A 16582-nucleotide genomic window follows, 5' to 3' on the forward strand; every position below is an offset into this window, starting at 1 on the left:
TAATGCATTAAAACAGTAAAAAGTCTTCTGCAGATTCACGCATTTCATCTTCAGCAGGATTTGAGTTATGCAGCAGGTTCATTGTAGCCACACTGGTGCCACCTGGTGCCTCCGCTCAATTTCATTTCACTCCGGCGACTAGGTCAGGAATCAGAATACACTAGACAGTTTGCAAGAACCCCAGAAGTTGTGGACCACCACCAGCCAATCAGGGAAGAGCTGTGAACCCATGACGTCAAACTCAAGCACCTGTCTGGGTCCCTTTTGTGGTACAGCACAACAGCAAACAAAGCGGCCGAGATGGATGTAGACAAAGCCAGACATTCTGTATTGGCAATGATTCCTGAGATCGAGGATTTAAAGCCGGAACAAAGAGAAAGTTAGAATTTTATCAAGGGGAAAGACATTATTGCCCTTCTTCCTACGGGATTTTGCCCATTACATACGTCATGACCAAATAGAAGTGATTGGTTAAATAAAAAAAGTACCTGCCTGTCGTCGAGCGAACAAATTCTAATGCTGCGATGTCAGACGGCTTCCATGAAGTGAAACCGGCTGATGAATCAGGCGAGGTTCATTGAGGATAAAATGGATTTTAAATTAATTTTTGAAGAACGACAGATTTGGCAATTTTTTTTTCCCATTTGCTTGGATATATTTACCCATAATCAAAATGATGTTTACCAGTTTAGTTAAATTCACGTTAAAAAGCATTTTTTTGTAAACTGAGAGAGAGAGATCATTCATTTTTTTACCAATTTTGGATATCCTGCCAAAAACGTTTGATCACTGAGCAAGAAAAGAATAAATAATCAAGTATTTCGTTTTTTTTATAATGTTGGATCGGGTATTGGCTCCAAAATATCAGTCCTTCCGATATCCTGGTTGGGCCATAAATTGATGTAATAATTTATGTCATAGATGAACTTTAAATACAAAGTTCAGTAGTTATTTGCCAGATCAATAACAGCTAGGTAACACATTTTCTCATCCAATATTTTTAGTTTTTAGGAAAATAAAGTCTATTTTTAGTCCCTCCACTGGTATTGGTTGATATTGGGAATCAGCAGTTACTTAAAGCTATAGTATCGGAATCGTTATAAGGACTGAAAAAGCTGGATCAGTGCATCTCTTCCAATGTGCATATTAGTAGTAAGTATTCTCGAAGTAGTAAAAGTAGCAGAAGTTGTAAAAGTTCTAAAGAAGATATAATGCTTTAAAACCTAACACCAAGGACCACTTTAGATAATGTTTAGCTTTGTCCTTCCGCAGAAGAGTACTACAGGGGCAAGGCGTAAAACAAGACAACATCAGGATAAATCAACACCATTAAAGAGAATTGGCCGTTGCAGTTATATTGTATAATGATTTCGTCTGCTGCTGCATGAGTCACCCACACTCTTCTACTTATCTTATCTTAAAGTATGATTTATCATAGTACACAAAAGTAACCCTATTGTCCAACATACAGGTATACAGTAATTATGAAGCCAGCATTTTCAACAACCTGGTCTATAGGCAGGACATTTATTCTCACAGTCCAGTGTTTTCACTTTTTATCTAAATAAATTGAAATTAATACATGGAGTAGTTGAAAGATAACTTAGTTTGACTTCAGACCTGTGCACTTTGTGTTGTCATTATAAACGAGTGGTGAACAATTGTTACCGTATTAAAAGTCGCACTTTTTTTCATGGTTTGGGCGGTCCTGTGACTTATACTAAAGTGCGACTTATAACTCACTTATAACACACAAGACACTCTAGGCTTGTGTACTCTTGTACCACTGTCACTTCACACTCTGCTGTGCATGTCGACTGCAGAAGAAGGAGAAAGAGCCACTGTCTGTATTACTTCACGGAAAATTTTTAATTTAAACAAATATAAAGACAACTGAAACCATCCTGTTGGGATTCAGAAAGGCTGGAATAATTCTAACTGGAACTGATGCTGAGTCTGACGACAGCTACACAGAAGAGGAAGCGGTGCTTCATTTTTGGTTGCGAAGTTGCTCAGACATGACACCGAGGATGATTTAGTGATTTGGAGTGAGATGGAGAGTTTGGTAAACTTGTTCTATTCTGTTATTTATGCTAGAGTTATCTGAAGAACTGTTCATATGTGACGTTAACAGTCTGTTGTTCTCTGTTCTATTGTTATTACTATAACTTGCCTTTCAAGATGAAATGTCAGTTCCTGGTCTCTGATTTTATAAAATAAATTTCCCCCCAAAAGTGCCACTTATAGGCCAGTGCGACTTATATATGTTGTTGTTTTTTTTGGCTGGTTTGACTTATAGTCTGAAAAATACGGTATGTAATATAGAAAGCCCTGTGTTATTGGATGCACCAGTCCAATACTGGTAGGGATGTAACGATATCCTGAGTCCTTGGTCCTGGGCTCTATGGATTTCGGGGCCCAGAACTGGACCCTCTTCCTATTAATTTATGTTAGAGGGGGCCCAAAGGCTTGTTGCCCTGTGCCCCTGGATTTTTGTGGACGGAGAAGAAAAATGAAGTTGTAGAATTGTCTGCAGTTTCAGTATTTCTTCCAAATGTATGACAAACTCCAATTTTCCTAACAGAACAGAATTGAAGTTCAGTATAACTTGATAGCTGACATTTCTGACAGCTGACAATGAACTCTCATTTTCTTACATTTTTTCCTCAGCACTGACTATACATTCAGATACATTCAGGCTAAATATTGACACATACCTTGGGTTATTTTTTGCTAATTTCCGATAAAAGCTGCACTGGTGTTGGGGTTAATTGTAGTTGATGGAAGTGATTAGCGGTTGGGTTTGTCCTGGCTGTGGTGCTGGGGCTATTGTGGCGTATAGGGGCTAATTGAAGCTAGTAGCGTAGTCGTTATGTGGTATGTTGTGGTGGGTTACACCTAATTGTACTTGATAGTAATGGTTCCAGTCTGTGTATACAGCCTAGAGCGGACAGGCCTGCGCTTCTAACCCTGACGTTCACAAACACATGTAAACAGCAGCTTATGTGCAGATAGTGAGGAGAATTATCTGCTGGACTTGGCCACATACAGTCATACTGTAGAATTAGATCTGGCCTCAAACTAGGGATGGGCAAATTGCTGAAATCAAATTATCATCTCAAGTTTGTGATAATATAGCCTGATTCATCAGCTGGTTTCACTTCATAGAAACTGTCTGACATTAGGCATTAGCATTAGGATTAATTCGCTTGACAGTAGGTGGGCACTTTTTTCATTTGACCAATCGCTGCTATCTGGTTGTGACGTATGTAATGCGCCGCTTACGAGGCTAACTGGTATATTAAGCTTTTCCCAAATCCCATAGGAAGAAGGACAATAATGTCTTTCCGATTGATAAAATTCACCAAACATTCTCTTTGTTCCAGCTTTAAATTCTCGATCTCGGGAATCGTTGCAAACACAGAATGTATGACTCTTCGCTGATTGGCTGGTGCCGAAACTCGCACTCTCACTTTTTGCGAACTGTCTAGTATATTCAGATTCCTGACCTAGTCGCTGGAGAAAAATGAAATTGAGCGGAGGCACTACATGACACCAGCCTGGCTAGTGATATTATGCAGTTAGGGCTAAAACAACTGAATCACAGTATGTTGACAGTGACCAGAAAACTATGTAAGATGGGCCCTTTAAAGGTACATTGTGTGACTTTTCTGGTGGAGGCTCCATCACCTGCTTGTTTCTGTGGACATGCCATTGCATTTACATTTACATTTCTTCAATTACAGATGGTTTTATTGCTCAAAAATACCTTTAAAAACAGGCATTCTCTCCACACGTCTGACCTGTAACTTGGTCTGGTTTGGTCTCCATGAAGATAGAAAATTTAATTAATCCCACACTGTGGAACATTCCAGACAAAGCAATAACATGTCCACAGAGAAAAGCATTTGACGGACCCTCCACCAGAAAAGTTACACAATGCACCTTTAAAGGCAATATAAAGACATAAAGTCATGTTGCCTAAACAATTAACAGATCTTTAACAATTTTCATAATTTGAATTCTATTAAATGTAGTTTTTTTTTTATTTTCTTGTAGTTTGTGAGCTACTGTGTCCACTGAATATCCCTTATAATTTGTTAAAGTTGGTCAAAGTCTAAAAGAAATCATTTAGAAGCAGATGAAATCATAAAAATAATAATAAGAAATCTCTGAGAAATAAGGAAAAAAATAAGAAATTATTCCATATTTTAACTGTGTCATTGAATAAGGGCACATGGAACCAGTGGGGTCAGTCATGTCAGCCTGTTGCTTCACCACTTGGATCAGTAGTTTTCCACACACACACACACACACAGCACACACACGCACACACACACACGCACACACACACACGCACTGAATAATGAATCGTGATGGGTGTGGTAGACATCTGATGAGATTTTCCTCTGCTCCGTCTCCAGACTCAGTGCCAGGGCTGGGCTCAAGGCGTGGGCCCGGCCAGACACAGAAAACACTTTATTTTAATACATGTGGCAATGGTCAAGCATAAAAAGAAGAAGTACAGTACTATACGGATGTTACTATCACATTTTAGTGTTATGCTGTATTTTAGTGGTGCCTGATGGACAGTTAATGTTTGTTTGCACAGTGGTTTGTGTGTGGTGTGATGAGGTGGGTTATGGGAGTTGTTTTTTTTTTGTCTACTTTTGTATTGTAAAAATTACAAATTGAAAAAAAAATAACATATATAAAAAAATAAAAATGAGTCTTATAGTTATTGTGAGAACAGAATTTAACACTTATTTGTAGGACTCCAAGATTCAGAGCAACTGAATCAAAATCACAATTTGAATTGGTGCAAAGGCTGTTTGTTTAAGAAACATTTTCTTCCACAAACAAACAAAATAAATATTCTGAAAGCTGCTAACCTTGTAGTTTAGATCTGCTCAAATGTGTCTTAAATAAATGTGATTTTTGTATTAGTTTGTCGCTTCATATTTTAGTCTTTTTGTCAGTTTTTCTAAAGACTAAAATTGGATTAATAAAACAACCACAATGCTTGTCAGAAATATTTGAGACTGTTCCCCAAAATCGTTTTACTTATTTGTAATAATTGACGCAGAAACAAACTGTGAAATCCTTCATTAACTTCCATTCACATTGCCTAATAGCAATGGTGGATGAAGTATGTAGTTTTGTTACTTAAATTAAAGTACAGATACAGAGGCAAAAATGGCCCATGTAACTTATGTTAAAGTATTAAAGTATACGTTTAAAAAGTAATAACAAGTTCTCTCAACTTATCATCATTCATCCACTGAAAACACAGCAACATAACTGAACTGAATGGCTAGTATGCATCAACTTTTAGCAGGTTAAAAAGTTCAGTGAACTTTTAATTATTTCTGTTGACAAAATGCAAGTTGGATTTTTAGGGCAGGCTGAAAAAATAGTGATTATAATGGAAGTCAGTGTCAAATTACTTGCATTTCTGCCATTGACTGTATAAGGTAAAATCTTTCAAAAAATATGTCAGAAGTCAAGAGGTTTGGGAAAATATAGAACAGTTAGATATTGCATGTTTTACACTTTGTACAATGGCAGGTTGAAAAAAGTGATTATAATGGAAGGCAGTTGATCATTTTTGTGCTCAGGGGTTGAAAAGATTGAAAAACTGAGGAGAAAATGTTAAAACACTCAAAGATGCATCACTCTGCCAAAAATCAGCCCTTTTGCATAAAAAATGAAGTTACAAAAGATACAAAAGTAAAAAAAAAAAAAAAAAAAAAGGTGGCTGGAGGGTTAACTCCATTTTTTTAATCCATCCAAATGGGGAAAAAAAAATGTCAGAAGATAATTTTTCTCATGTGTGCACAATCTTGGGCAATTTTGTGGCACGAGATCTTGCCCCATCCCTAGAAAATAGTATAGGATGGGCCCTTTAAATTGTATTTGTCTTTATCTTAAATTTAATACATTTGGTCTATGGGTGAGGCAAGACAGATTTTGAAATAATTTACTATAAACTGAAATAATCGGATTGATGCACAGTTTTGGTTTTGACTATACTGATAATCTTTATTTATGAAGCACCTTTTATAGGGCTTCACAAGACAATAAATGCAACATGAATCAGATTCCAGACAGTTTCTGTGCTGTGAAGAGCTCTAAAACCTGTTAAACATGAATGATTAATGTTGAATTTGAGTGCAGTTTCATGATAGTGTAGAATACAGTGAACTGTGGCCCTGAGATGTTGTTCAATGTGTGAGTTTGTCCTACACTCCTGCTCCTGTCCGCTCCCCCTCACTGAGCCTTTGAGCTGCTCAATGTTGAGGAGCTCCTCTGAGTCCATCAGACAGACCCAGGAGGTTTATCAGAGTCCAAATCTGCATCTGTGTAGATGTTAACATACATGCTAACATGCTACATGCATACGAGGTCTATGAGGGTTGTGGACTCACTGTTGTATTCACATTTCTTGTTGAGACACTGCGGACGACGCTGTGCAGAGAGAGCGAGATTCTAAAAGTTGTTTATGTTTAAAATATATCGCTCATTTTAAAATATCTTTGGCATTTTTTTTTGCTCTAATAACATGAAACTTGGCAGTGTACACACCGGTCCCATTAGCAGTTCAAGAGTTATGTGTGGAACGTTCCTTGCGTTAAAAGATAGATACAGATTTTGGTCAACAGAGTCAATACGAATCAATTGTTTAAGTTTTCTTTTTTCATTAATTTTTTTGTATTCATTTTTGTTTGCTGACGCTTTACTCAGGATGTTACCTCAAACATTGTGAAAATAACCCTTCAAAGCTTCTGAAAGATTCTGGACCGTCAGAGTTGCATAGTGCACCTTTAAGTAAACAGATACTTAAAAATGTTACTTTAAGTGCAGTACTCTACTTCCTGTACTTCATCACCTTCCAAGAGTGCCCATTAGAGCTCCATTCCTCTTTAATGTGGCCGTCTTTGTGAAATCAACTCAACACATTTTAGTTTCCCGTCCCTATCACATTGAATCATTTTTGAGCCCAAATCTCCATGAGTCGCTGGAACCGTGAATCCAAGATGAGAGAAAGCAGTTTTATGTTATCATTTCACGAAGACAATGGGACGACACTGATGCCTTTTAATGTAAATGCTTGGTTCCTGATTTGCACTGGCTTGATTGGGATCAGACCGTGCATCTGGCTTTCTTTTGGCGAGTCCTTTGAACATTCACTATCAGTAAATAACAATAGCCCTTTATCTCTCACAGCTCCACAATAAATCTTGATTTCTTGCATGCTATCTTTTTATTCAACCCATCAACAATCACAAATATAAACAAAATGTGTGCGTAGACATCTTGAATTGATCTAAAAGTGATCGGGCTTGTAACATTGTGCGGATACTTCACACACACAGTAATGGCGTGTGGGCGACTCTATTTATGACCAAATATGAACCGAATGACCACACATAAACACACACAGCGTCTTTGGCACGACTGCTGTGAACAATAAGACCACAAATGTTCTCTTTTCAAACAAAGGGAAGATTATGGTTTAACATCAAACATATGTATTTAATAGTTCTGTATAGTGATTATAGAAAAGAACGGACAAATAAAACATACATGAAAATATTATGACAATGAGTTAAGACTTTGATTTGTGGATAATTAATTCTGACTGTTTCCAAGTTTATTTTTAAATGTTGGCGCTTATATAAGAACAGTGGGGCGTTTTCGTGAATGTTTTCTTTAAAAAAAAAGATTGTAATTGGTCAGATTCACAAAGCGTTCGTTAACAGCCTCTAAAGTGAGAGACGCACCCAATTCAGCAACATGCATCCATCCATGAAAATGTATTTACTAAGAAATGTCTTCTAAACACTAATATATTCTCCTGGGATCTGAAGAAAAAAAAAAGTGTATTGCAATATATATACATTTTTTGTGGTTTTCTATGTCTGTTTGGAGGTAAATGAACACCTTGGCATTTAGATTTTGTTCATTTTATTTTTATAATTGTGTAACATGTCCTCTGTAATGGACACTGGGGATATTTTTGAGTTAATCCATGTGAAGTTAACAACCTAACAAAACAACTTTTTTGATGACCAACATCTCTGACAAGCTTCTACTGCCACCTCAAAACGTTTTTAGACTCTCCCCATTAAGAGTCTATCTCAAAACACTAAAAAGACAGACTGGTTAACTCAATGTCCACTATAAAGGACACAAATGGACGGGCTGAGTCTCAGGAGGATATATGACCAATATGAGCTTTGCATTATGACATGGTACAGGCTGAAGCTGCTTGTTTAAAGTCTGTTGGACCAATAGACGACATGCTCTATAAACCTGCTCATAGGGATGTAACGATATCCAATCTCTCGGTATGATATTATCATGACATGCATCCCATAGTACAGTATTTATTGTGATTTTTTGGAGTGGATAATATAATTGTAGCTGGAACACTTTTTTGCTTTTAAAATATCTTGACAAGATTTTGGTGTGAATTATTTCCATCATAATCTCAAGAATTTAAGTCAAAAATATATCTCTTCATGTTGTCTGCACTGAAATGAATCATGGGATATGTAATTTCCGATGTTTATAAGCTGTTGCTACTATAAAACCATTCATTTAAACAAAGGAACTTGTAATTCAGTATATTGTAACAGCCCACGATATTACAGTGATCCCTTGGATCCGTCGAAAGTCCTAGGACTGAACTAGGACTAAAACAGGAGTAAACTAGAAAAGCACTCAGAGAGCGCAGACCTCCGCCAAGGACTACCCCCCATTTTTTATATAAATTGCGATAAAATCAGTCTTCTGGATCAGATCCGGATCAGCCTTTGGAATATGAAAGAGGATCCCATTGTCCATCCCTGAGTCAAATTTCATGGGGTTTGGTCAATAATTAACGGAGATATTGAGAAACAAAATTTTTGGCCCCATTTACCACAATGTTAACTAAAATTTCAAAGTGATCCAGAATCCAGGATTTCTTCCGGATCACCCCCAAAATGAAATCAGTTCTTCCTTTTCACATTTCCAACAAATCCTGAAAATTTCATCAAAATCGGTCCATAACTTTTTGAGTTATGTTGCTAACAAACAAACAGACAAACGCCGGCAAAAACATAACCTCCATGGCGGAGGTAACCAGGACTAAACCAGAACTGAAACAGGACTCACTCACAGTGCAGGAGAAAGGGCCCGCGCAGAGCTCCGCAATTCACGGAGGTAAACACGGCAATTGTCCGATCGCACTTTGTGGACAAACTGCTCGGCGATCTCTCTCTTAAGTGTCCAAGATTGGTCCTGGTTTAGACCTGGTTTAGTTCTGACCCATCCATGTGTAATTACTTCCCGCCCGTAATACGCACAACGCGTTCATATGCTGTAAACAAAATAAATAAATTTAAAAAAGCAAAATTGCACTTAAAATAAATCCACGAAACAGCGAGACCACAAAAGGTGAACTGCGATATAACGAGGGTTGACTGTATTGTGAATCTTTTGAGGATACAATATCACAATATTTCTGTTATTGTTATATCCCTACCTCCTCATAAATGTTATTGGATGACCTAGTATTATAATTTATAAAAAATAATTTAAGAAAATATATAATTTACAATCATGGAGGAATTGAAATTTTTGGTTGCAGTGTTAGAGTAATAATATTCTGTTCCCATATTACCATTAACAGTACAACGATAATTGAGGGGATCTTTAATGCAAGAAGTGTGTGCTTGATTGATGGGTTTCTCTGTAACTAATATCCTGAATGTGGCAATAGTGACAAGACTGAACAAAAGTGCATATTCATTCACAGCTCCCACAGAGACTAAAATAAATAATTTCACATGGCCAACAAATCAATGAAACTGTGAAGTAATAATGCACATACCTCTGCCCGCTTCATTCCGACTGGTTTCAAATAAAGTTGGAATAAATGTGAGATGTGGCCTTTAATAGTTTAACAGATTTGCAAAGTATGAGATCAGAGAGGAGCAAAGCCAAAGTGAAGAGCCGAAGGTGACAGAGATGAACTGCTGTGGAGTCTCTGAGAAATGAGGGGAAGCATGGGGATTGTGGGAGCCAGGAAACCAGTGGCAAAGAGACGTTCTGGGTTTGAGTTATAGGGAATGGACTTGAGTTATCCACCCAACCCATACATCTTCAAGATACCGATTGCTGATTGATGATGGTCATATGTTGGGCATTTTTAGTTTTTTTGGGTTTTTTTTGCCAGATGCCCTTCCTGTTGTAACTTTCCAAAGCCTCAGATCTTCTTTTAAAGGGCTCATTTTATTTTCTACTGTTTTCTGATCTATGTTATAATGTTTCCTCATCACATGCATGTTTAACACACAAACCCTGCATATTTAGGCTGAGTGGTAATACAGGAAGTGCTCCACTGCGTTTTTAAACTCCATACACCTTCACTAGAATAATTTTGGATAATTTCAGACTTGGAATTGCAAATCTCTACTGAGCTAAAGGTAAACTGCAAAAGGAAAACTACCACTACATGACGTGACAAAGTGGAGCAGAGCATTTTGAGCTTTGGAGATGTAAACAGAAAATCTAACCAACAATCGTGTGTAGGAGTGTGCAAAAATATCATTATTAATATAATAAAATTAAAAAAATAATATAATATTAATATATCGTATTGTTTAATGTGGTGAAACAGTATTGATTTCATGGGCTACTGTGTCAATACATCACCAAGAGTATTTTTTGCTATATTTTACTAAATTATTTTGTTACAGTGCTATAGTTTTGTTAGTCATGCTGGCTCCATCTACTGCCTCAACTCAATTTCATTTCTCTCCAGCAACAAGGTCAGGAATCAGAATACACTAGCCGGTTCGCAAAAATCCCGGAAGTGCGAGTTCAGGCACCAGCCAATCAGCGAAGAGCCATGTATTCCCAAGCTCGAGGATTTAAAGCTGGAACAAAGAGAATGTTTGGTGAATTTTATCAAGGGAAAAGACTTTATTGCCCTTCTTCCTCCAGGATTTGAGAAAAGCTGAGTATACATCATGACCAAATAGCAGCGATTGGTAAAATAAAAAAAGTACCCGCCTACTGTCGAGAGAACGAATTCTAATGCTGTGAGGTCAGACAGTTTCCACGAAGTGAAACCGGCTGATGAGTCAGACTACAGCTTTCTTGCTAGAGGAAGTAACTCTTTTATGTGACACATTTGACATTTTCTGAGTTTTTTATTAGTAAAATATTTGTGTTTCATATGCACTTTGCACAAGAAGTGGTTTAATAAAGGCTTTTAGTATCACAGCCATGATTCAGCCTTTACTTTTTATTGATTTATCGAATCGATTTGAAATAAATCGTATCAAATCGAAAGCGCACTGTGTCGAGGTATGTATCATATCAGCGACTTTTTAATGATACACAGCCCTAATCCTGTGTGTGAATGAAACAAAACATAACTCCAGGTATGTTTCTGAGGTGGTAAGAGCATTAAAAAAAAAAAAAAAAAATACATCTCACAAGAGTCAATTTTGTGTCATATTAAGCTGGTTGACCCAATTTTTTCTGGTTCAAAACATTCATATCTCTGTACTGTCATTGTTGTCACTTATTTGTTGTGTTCTTACTCTAATTTGACCAAGGTTTTATGTCAGATGCCCTTTCGTACTTTCTCGTGCAGACATGGTGAAAAGCAGAGGATTTTTATGAGACATTTTGGGAGCATTGTAGAGAATAAATTTGAGTCTGCCGCCTGGCTCATCCATCTTTGTGATATGGGGCACTGGGTTTGATGTGGTCGTCTTGGACATCTTCTCCGTTTTCCTCCGAGCATCTCTGCCCCCTCCCTTCAGTTTCTGTGATATGGTTTAGGTTTTGATGTGGTCATGTGCTGGAGGATTCTCACGCATGGTTTCCATAACGATAAAATGATTCCCAGTTTCTAAAAGTTGCCCTTAAAGATGCTATGAGCCCGGCCACTTCCACGCAAAACATTACTCAGAAATCTGTCAAATGTTTGTGATTTATCCAAATGATTTTTCTTTGACGAGGTCTGTGGTTAAAAATGGTTACTGTGTTTTCAAAGGGTTTTGTAAAGTGGATTAAAGCTGCATTGTAGAAATATATCATTGTCAAACTAGTTGTGCATGTGATTCAGAATTGTTGGCCCAGACATAGCTGCTTTTTTGAGGCTTATTATTTAACCACGCTTTACAGGGACTACTTCCACTACACCAGCCATGGGAGGTAATGAAGTACAAGCAGTAAAGTACTGTACTTGCTCACAATAATATCATGTACCATCGCAATATATCGAATTACAAGTCTCGTTGCTTAAATGAAGAGTTATGGGGCAGTAATAGCTAAAAAAGACAAAGAGAACTGCATAGACCATGATCCTTTGCTCCATTTCAGTGCAGACTGCAAGAAGAAATAACAGTTGTAAGCACTTTTAAGTCTTAGTTCTTTGGATTAAGGCATTTTAAGAGTAAAAAGTAGGATATTAACAGTTTGGTTGGCCTCCACAAAATATCGCAGTAAATATCGTACCGCCCCACCATATCGTGAGCTTTCCCACAATATCACCATAAATATCATATCGTGAAGTTCATACCACAATGATATTGGATATCGTTACACCCCTAGTTGTAAAAAAAAGAAAGTATCTGTATTTTTCTTAAGTAAATTATAAAACGAATACTTTCTACTTTTACTTCTCTACATTTGAAAGTAGGTATCTGCACTTTCCACTACATTTTTTTTAACTGTATTGTAAAGTAAAAATATTTTTTATTATAGTTTCTGACCTGCTGAAAAGGCCGGAGGTTTATTGTTAACACATTTGTAGTTTGAGTAAATATATACAAATATAAAAACATTCAGGAAAAAAGTACGGATTAAATTCATTCTGTTGAACAAATTCAGCCCAAAACGAGAAACTTTTTTTAAACTCATTTTTAAACATGTGCTTTTACTTGAGTAGATTGTTTTATGTGATGCTTTTACTGCAGTATTTTTTGCTCTTGTATCTGTACTTTTACTTAAGTAACACAATTGTGTACTTCTTCCACTGCACTAAACGTTTTGCTGTTACAGTGACTTACATTTTTAACATGGGCCATTTATAATCTGACTGCATTTGAAGAAGGAGCCAGCATTTATGGGTTTCAGGCAAGAATTCCTTCCTGATTTGAAGGATTTTGCATGGCAACAGTCCTCCATTGTTATAGCAATAACTCAATTCAAATCAAAACATTATATCTTTTGAATGGGGAAACATCCTCACAAAATCCTTCAAATCAGGAAGGAATCGTTTTCCTGAAAGCCACAAATAGGAACAAGTTTAGGAATAAGAATTTCTCATCTCACAACATTAAAACATATTAAACCAAAACAAAACAACTAAATGTGTTTTCATTGACAAGGAAAAAAAAGAAATACTGTATATTGTATTTTATATGTATTTTTGCACACTAAATTGTTTTTCCTTGTATTTTCAGTTTCGATATTTTTTAGCATCAGTGGTGGATGAAGTTCTCAATTTTGCACATTACTCAAAAAGTAAAAGTTAAAGTATCACATGAGAAAATCTACTTAAGTAAAAAGTATTAAAGTACCTGTTTAAAAATGTACTTTAAGAGTAAAAAGTAAGAGTATTTTCAGATTTTTAGAACAATTTAAGGATGAAATGTAGTGATTTTGATGAAGAATCTGGATGCTTTTTGAAGTGATTTAATTCATTTCTCAATTTTTCGAGCTGCTTTTGTGTTTGTATGTATTTGGTTTGCGCAGAGTTAGGAATACAGCTTTTTCAGCAGGTCTAAAACCATTAAGAAACTTACTTTTTACTTTTCAGTCCAGATCTAAAATGTAGTGGAGTAGAAAGTACAGATACACATTCTCAAATGTAGTGAAGTAAAAGTAAAAAGTGTCTACTGTAAAATGTACTTAAGTGAAGTACAGATACCTAACATTTGTACTTTTTACTTTTTTTTACTTTCTACCTTCCACCACTAGCTGTGAAGTAGTTTACATTCAGTGGGAGTTTGCCTTGTTGGAAAATAACGAGATCACATCATGACGCAAATTTTTTCCCACACAATTTATATTAAAATAAAAGTTTGCACAAATACAAAAAAACTAGAACCTGAAACTTTGCCTACTTTCCACGTGAATAATGATTTCACTTGTTTTGTCTTGCAGAGATGGTGAGGAAGAAGAATCCCCCTATCAGGAGTGTGGGAGGAGAGGAGGAAGAGGAGGAGGAAGGGAAGAGGAAAACGACAGGAGAGGAGGAAGACGAGGGAGACGAGGAGGGACGAGTGGGAGCGGAGGCCGACCGGATCACCCATCCTTCCGAGCCAGAATCCTCGGAACACCTCAGGACCGGGCCCGGCGAGGATCAGGAGGAGGAGGAGCGAGAGAGCGAATGCGTGTCTTCGTCCGTGTCGCCTTCGTCCATCGGTTATGACGACAGGCGTTCGGCGGGCGCGAGATCCAAAGTCGGCGCCGAAGACAGGGACAAAGCCGACAGGAGCGAGGGAGATGTCCATCCGGAAGTGGCGGGAGGAGTTTTGGTGGGGGAGGAGGTCATGAGGGACACGCCCCCTCTGTCCGGAAGCCCCTCCCCCAAGCTCCAGGACTTCAAATGCAACGTGTGCGGTTACGGTTACTATGGAAACGACCCCGCCGACCTGGTGAAGCACTTCAGGAAGTACCACCTGGGCCTGCACAACCGCACCAGGCAGGACGCCGCGCTGGACTCGCACATCCTCGCCCTGCACAACATGGCGCCCCACACAGCTCTGGGTAAGCAGACGGAAATGGAAAACAGCTGAGCAGCAAAACGAATCAAAATGAGTCTATTATATAAAAAAATGTAAAAAAAAAAAAAAAAAAAAAGGAAACAAGAAAAAAAAATATTAAATATATGTCAAATTATTTAAAATCATTGAACAAAGGAATTTATCATCAACATCAGTCAGAAATAAAAATAAAATAAAACCGTGTAGTAGCTCATAGGATCCGATTGTATTTGCTGTAGAAAGTCACAAAGCCAATCAAACTGAGTTAGATATTTTAAAAAAAGAACAAAACAAAACAAAAAACATGAAAAAAAACATAAAAAATATATTTAAAATGTATCCTTATTGTCAGGCAAAAATTGTGAACAGTGTAGCAGTTATATCAAAAAGTATCAGTTGTGTCCAAAATATTTTCTAAGTCAATCAAAATGAGTTAATTATAAAATAAAATTATTATAAAATACAATAGACAATATGTATGTAAAATTATGTAAAATCATTGAACAAAGAAATGTATTGTCAATGTCATGCAAAAATACAAATAAAATAGTGTCACAGTGTCACAGCATAAAGGATTGAATCCTAAATCAACCAAATAGAGTTATATATAAACAAAACAAAATAAAAAACAAACAAAAAAACATTTTAAATATATGTAAAATGCATCGTAACTGTCAGGCAAAAATAGTGAAATATATCGTAGCAGCTATTCCAAAAATAATCAGAAATATATTTAAATTAAAATATTTTCTAAGTCAATCAAAATGAGTTAATTATATAAAAAAAAAAAAAAGAACAATATATGTAAAATTATTTAAAATCATTGAACAAAGAAATTTATCGTCATTGTCAGGCAAAAATAATGAAACACAGCTCATTGGTTTTACAGCAAAAAAATCTGAAAAATCAGTAATATTTCCTAAGTCAGTCAAAATTAGTTAATTATAAAAAAAAAAAAAAAAAAAAAACATAAAAAATACATGTAAAATTATTTAAATTACTTGAAATTTAATTATATTTAAATTCTGACTAAAGTTATGGACTACATATCTGCCAGCAGCCTTTGAATTTGGGTTTCAAAAAAGTAACTTCAAGACTGATCTCCAGATGTTTAAAAATAAATTTAAATGGTCTGTTTTCTTCACAGTTTTGTACTGACTAATCACACTGAATATTACTTTAGCTGTCTGATTCAGTGTGGTCAGTTATTTTATGAGAAAACTAAATCGCAATGATCAGCCCAGATGTTTCTGTCTTCACTCCACTGTTACTTTAGTCTGTGTTAAACTCTCCGTCCTTGTCCACGTCCAGATGTCCAGGTGGGACAGGGGCCGAGGAACCAAGCCAAAGATTTGGGGAAGATCCGACAAGATCTCCTGAGCCAGCAGCAGAGGAGTGTGTTGCTGAACGGCACATATGACGTCCAGGTGAGATTTTTTCATTGAACTGCAGCCGTTTTGGGTGCTTTAAAACACTGGTCCCCAACCTTTTTTGTGCCACAGACTGGTTTTATGTTCGACAATATTTTCACGGACCGGCAAGGTGTACGGGAGGAGACGCAGTGGTTAAATCCTGTTTTAGTCCTGTTTTAGTCCTGTTTTAGTCCTGGTTTAGCCCTGGTTTAGACCTGGTTTAGACCTGGTTTAGTTATGGTTTAATCCTGGTTTAGTCCTGGTTTAGACCTGGTTTAGACCTGATTTTAGACCTGGTTTAGACCTGGTTTAGACATGGTTTAGACCTGGTTTAGACCTGGTTTAGACCTGGTTTAGACCTGGTTTTAGACCTTGTTTAGATATGGTTTAGAC

General features: G+C 36.8%; 1 protein-coding gene across 4 annotated transcripts in view; it reads left to right on the top strand.

The window, feature by feature from the left end:
- The window catches only part of trps1 (trichorhinophalangeal syndrome I), a 229054-nt gene that overhangs the window by 95881 nt on the left and 116591 nt on the right, over positions 1-16582 (top strand). For all 4 annotated transcript variants that reach the window (XM_020934354.2, XM_055157215.1, XM_055157216.1 and 1 more), the window contains 2 exons: positions 14176-14781; positions 16089-16204. In XM_020934354.2, the coding sequence (XP_020790013.2) occupies positions 14176-14781; positions 16089-16204 (722 nt within the window). The remainder of the gene's footprint in view (positions 1-14175; positions 14782-16088; positions 16205-16582) is intronic.

Source organism: Boleophthalmus pectinirostris, unplaced genomic scaffold, assembly GCF_026225935.1.
Source record: "Boleophthalmus pectinirostris isolate CB_2022bp ecotype Guang Dong unplaced genomic scaffold, ASM2622593v1 HiC_scaffold_21, whole genome shotgun sequence".
In the NCBI taxonomy this organism is placed as follows: domain Eukaryota; kingdom Metazoa; phylum Chordata; class Actinopteri; order Gobiiformes; family Gobiidae; genus Boleophthalmus; species Boleophthalmus pectinirostris.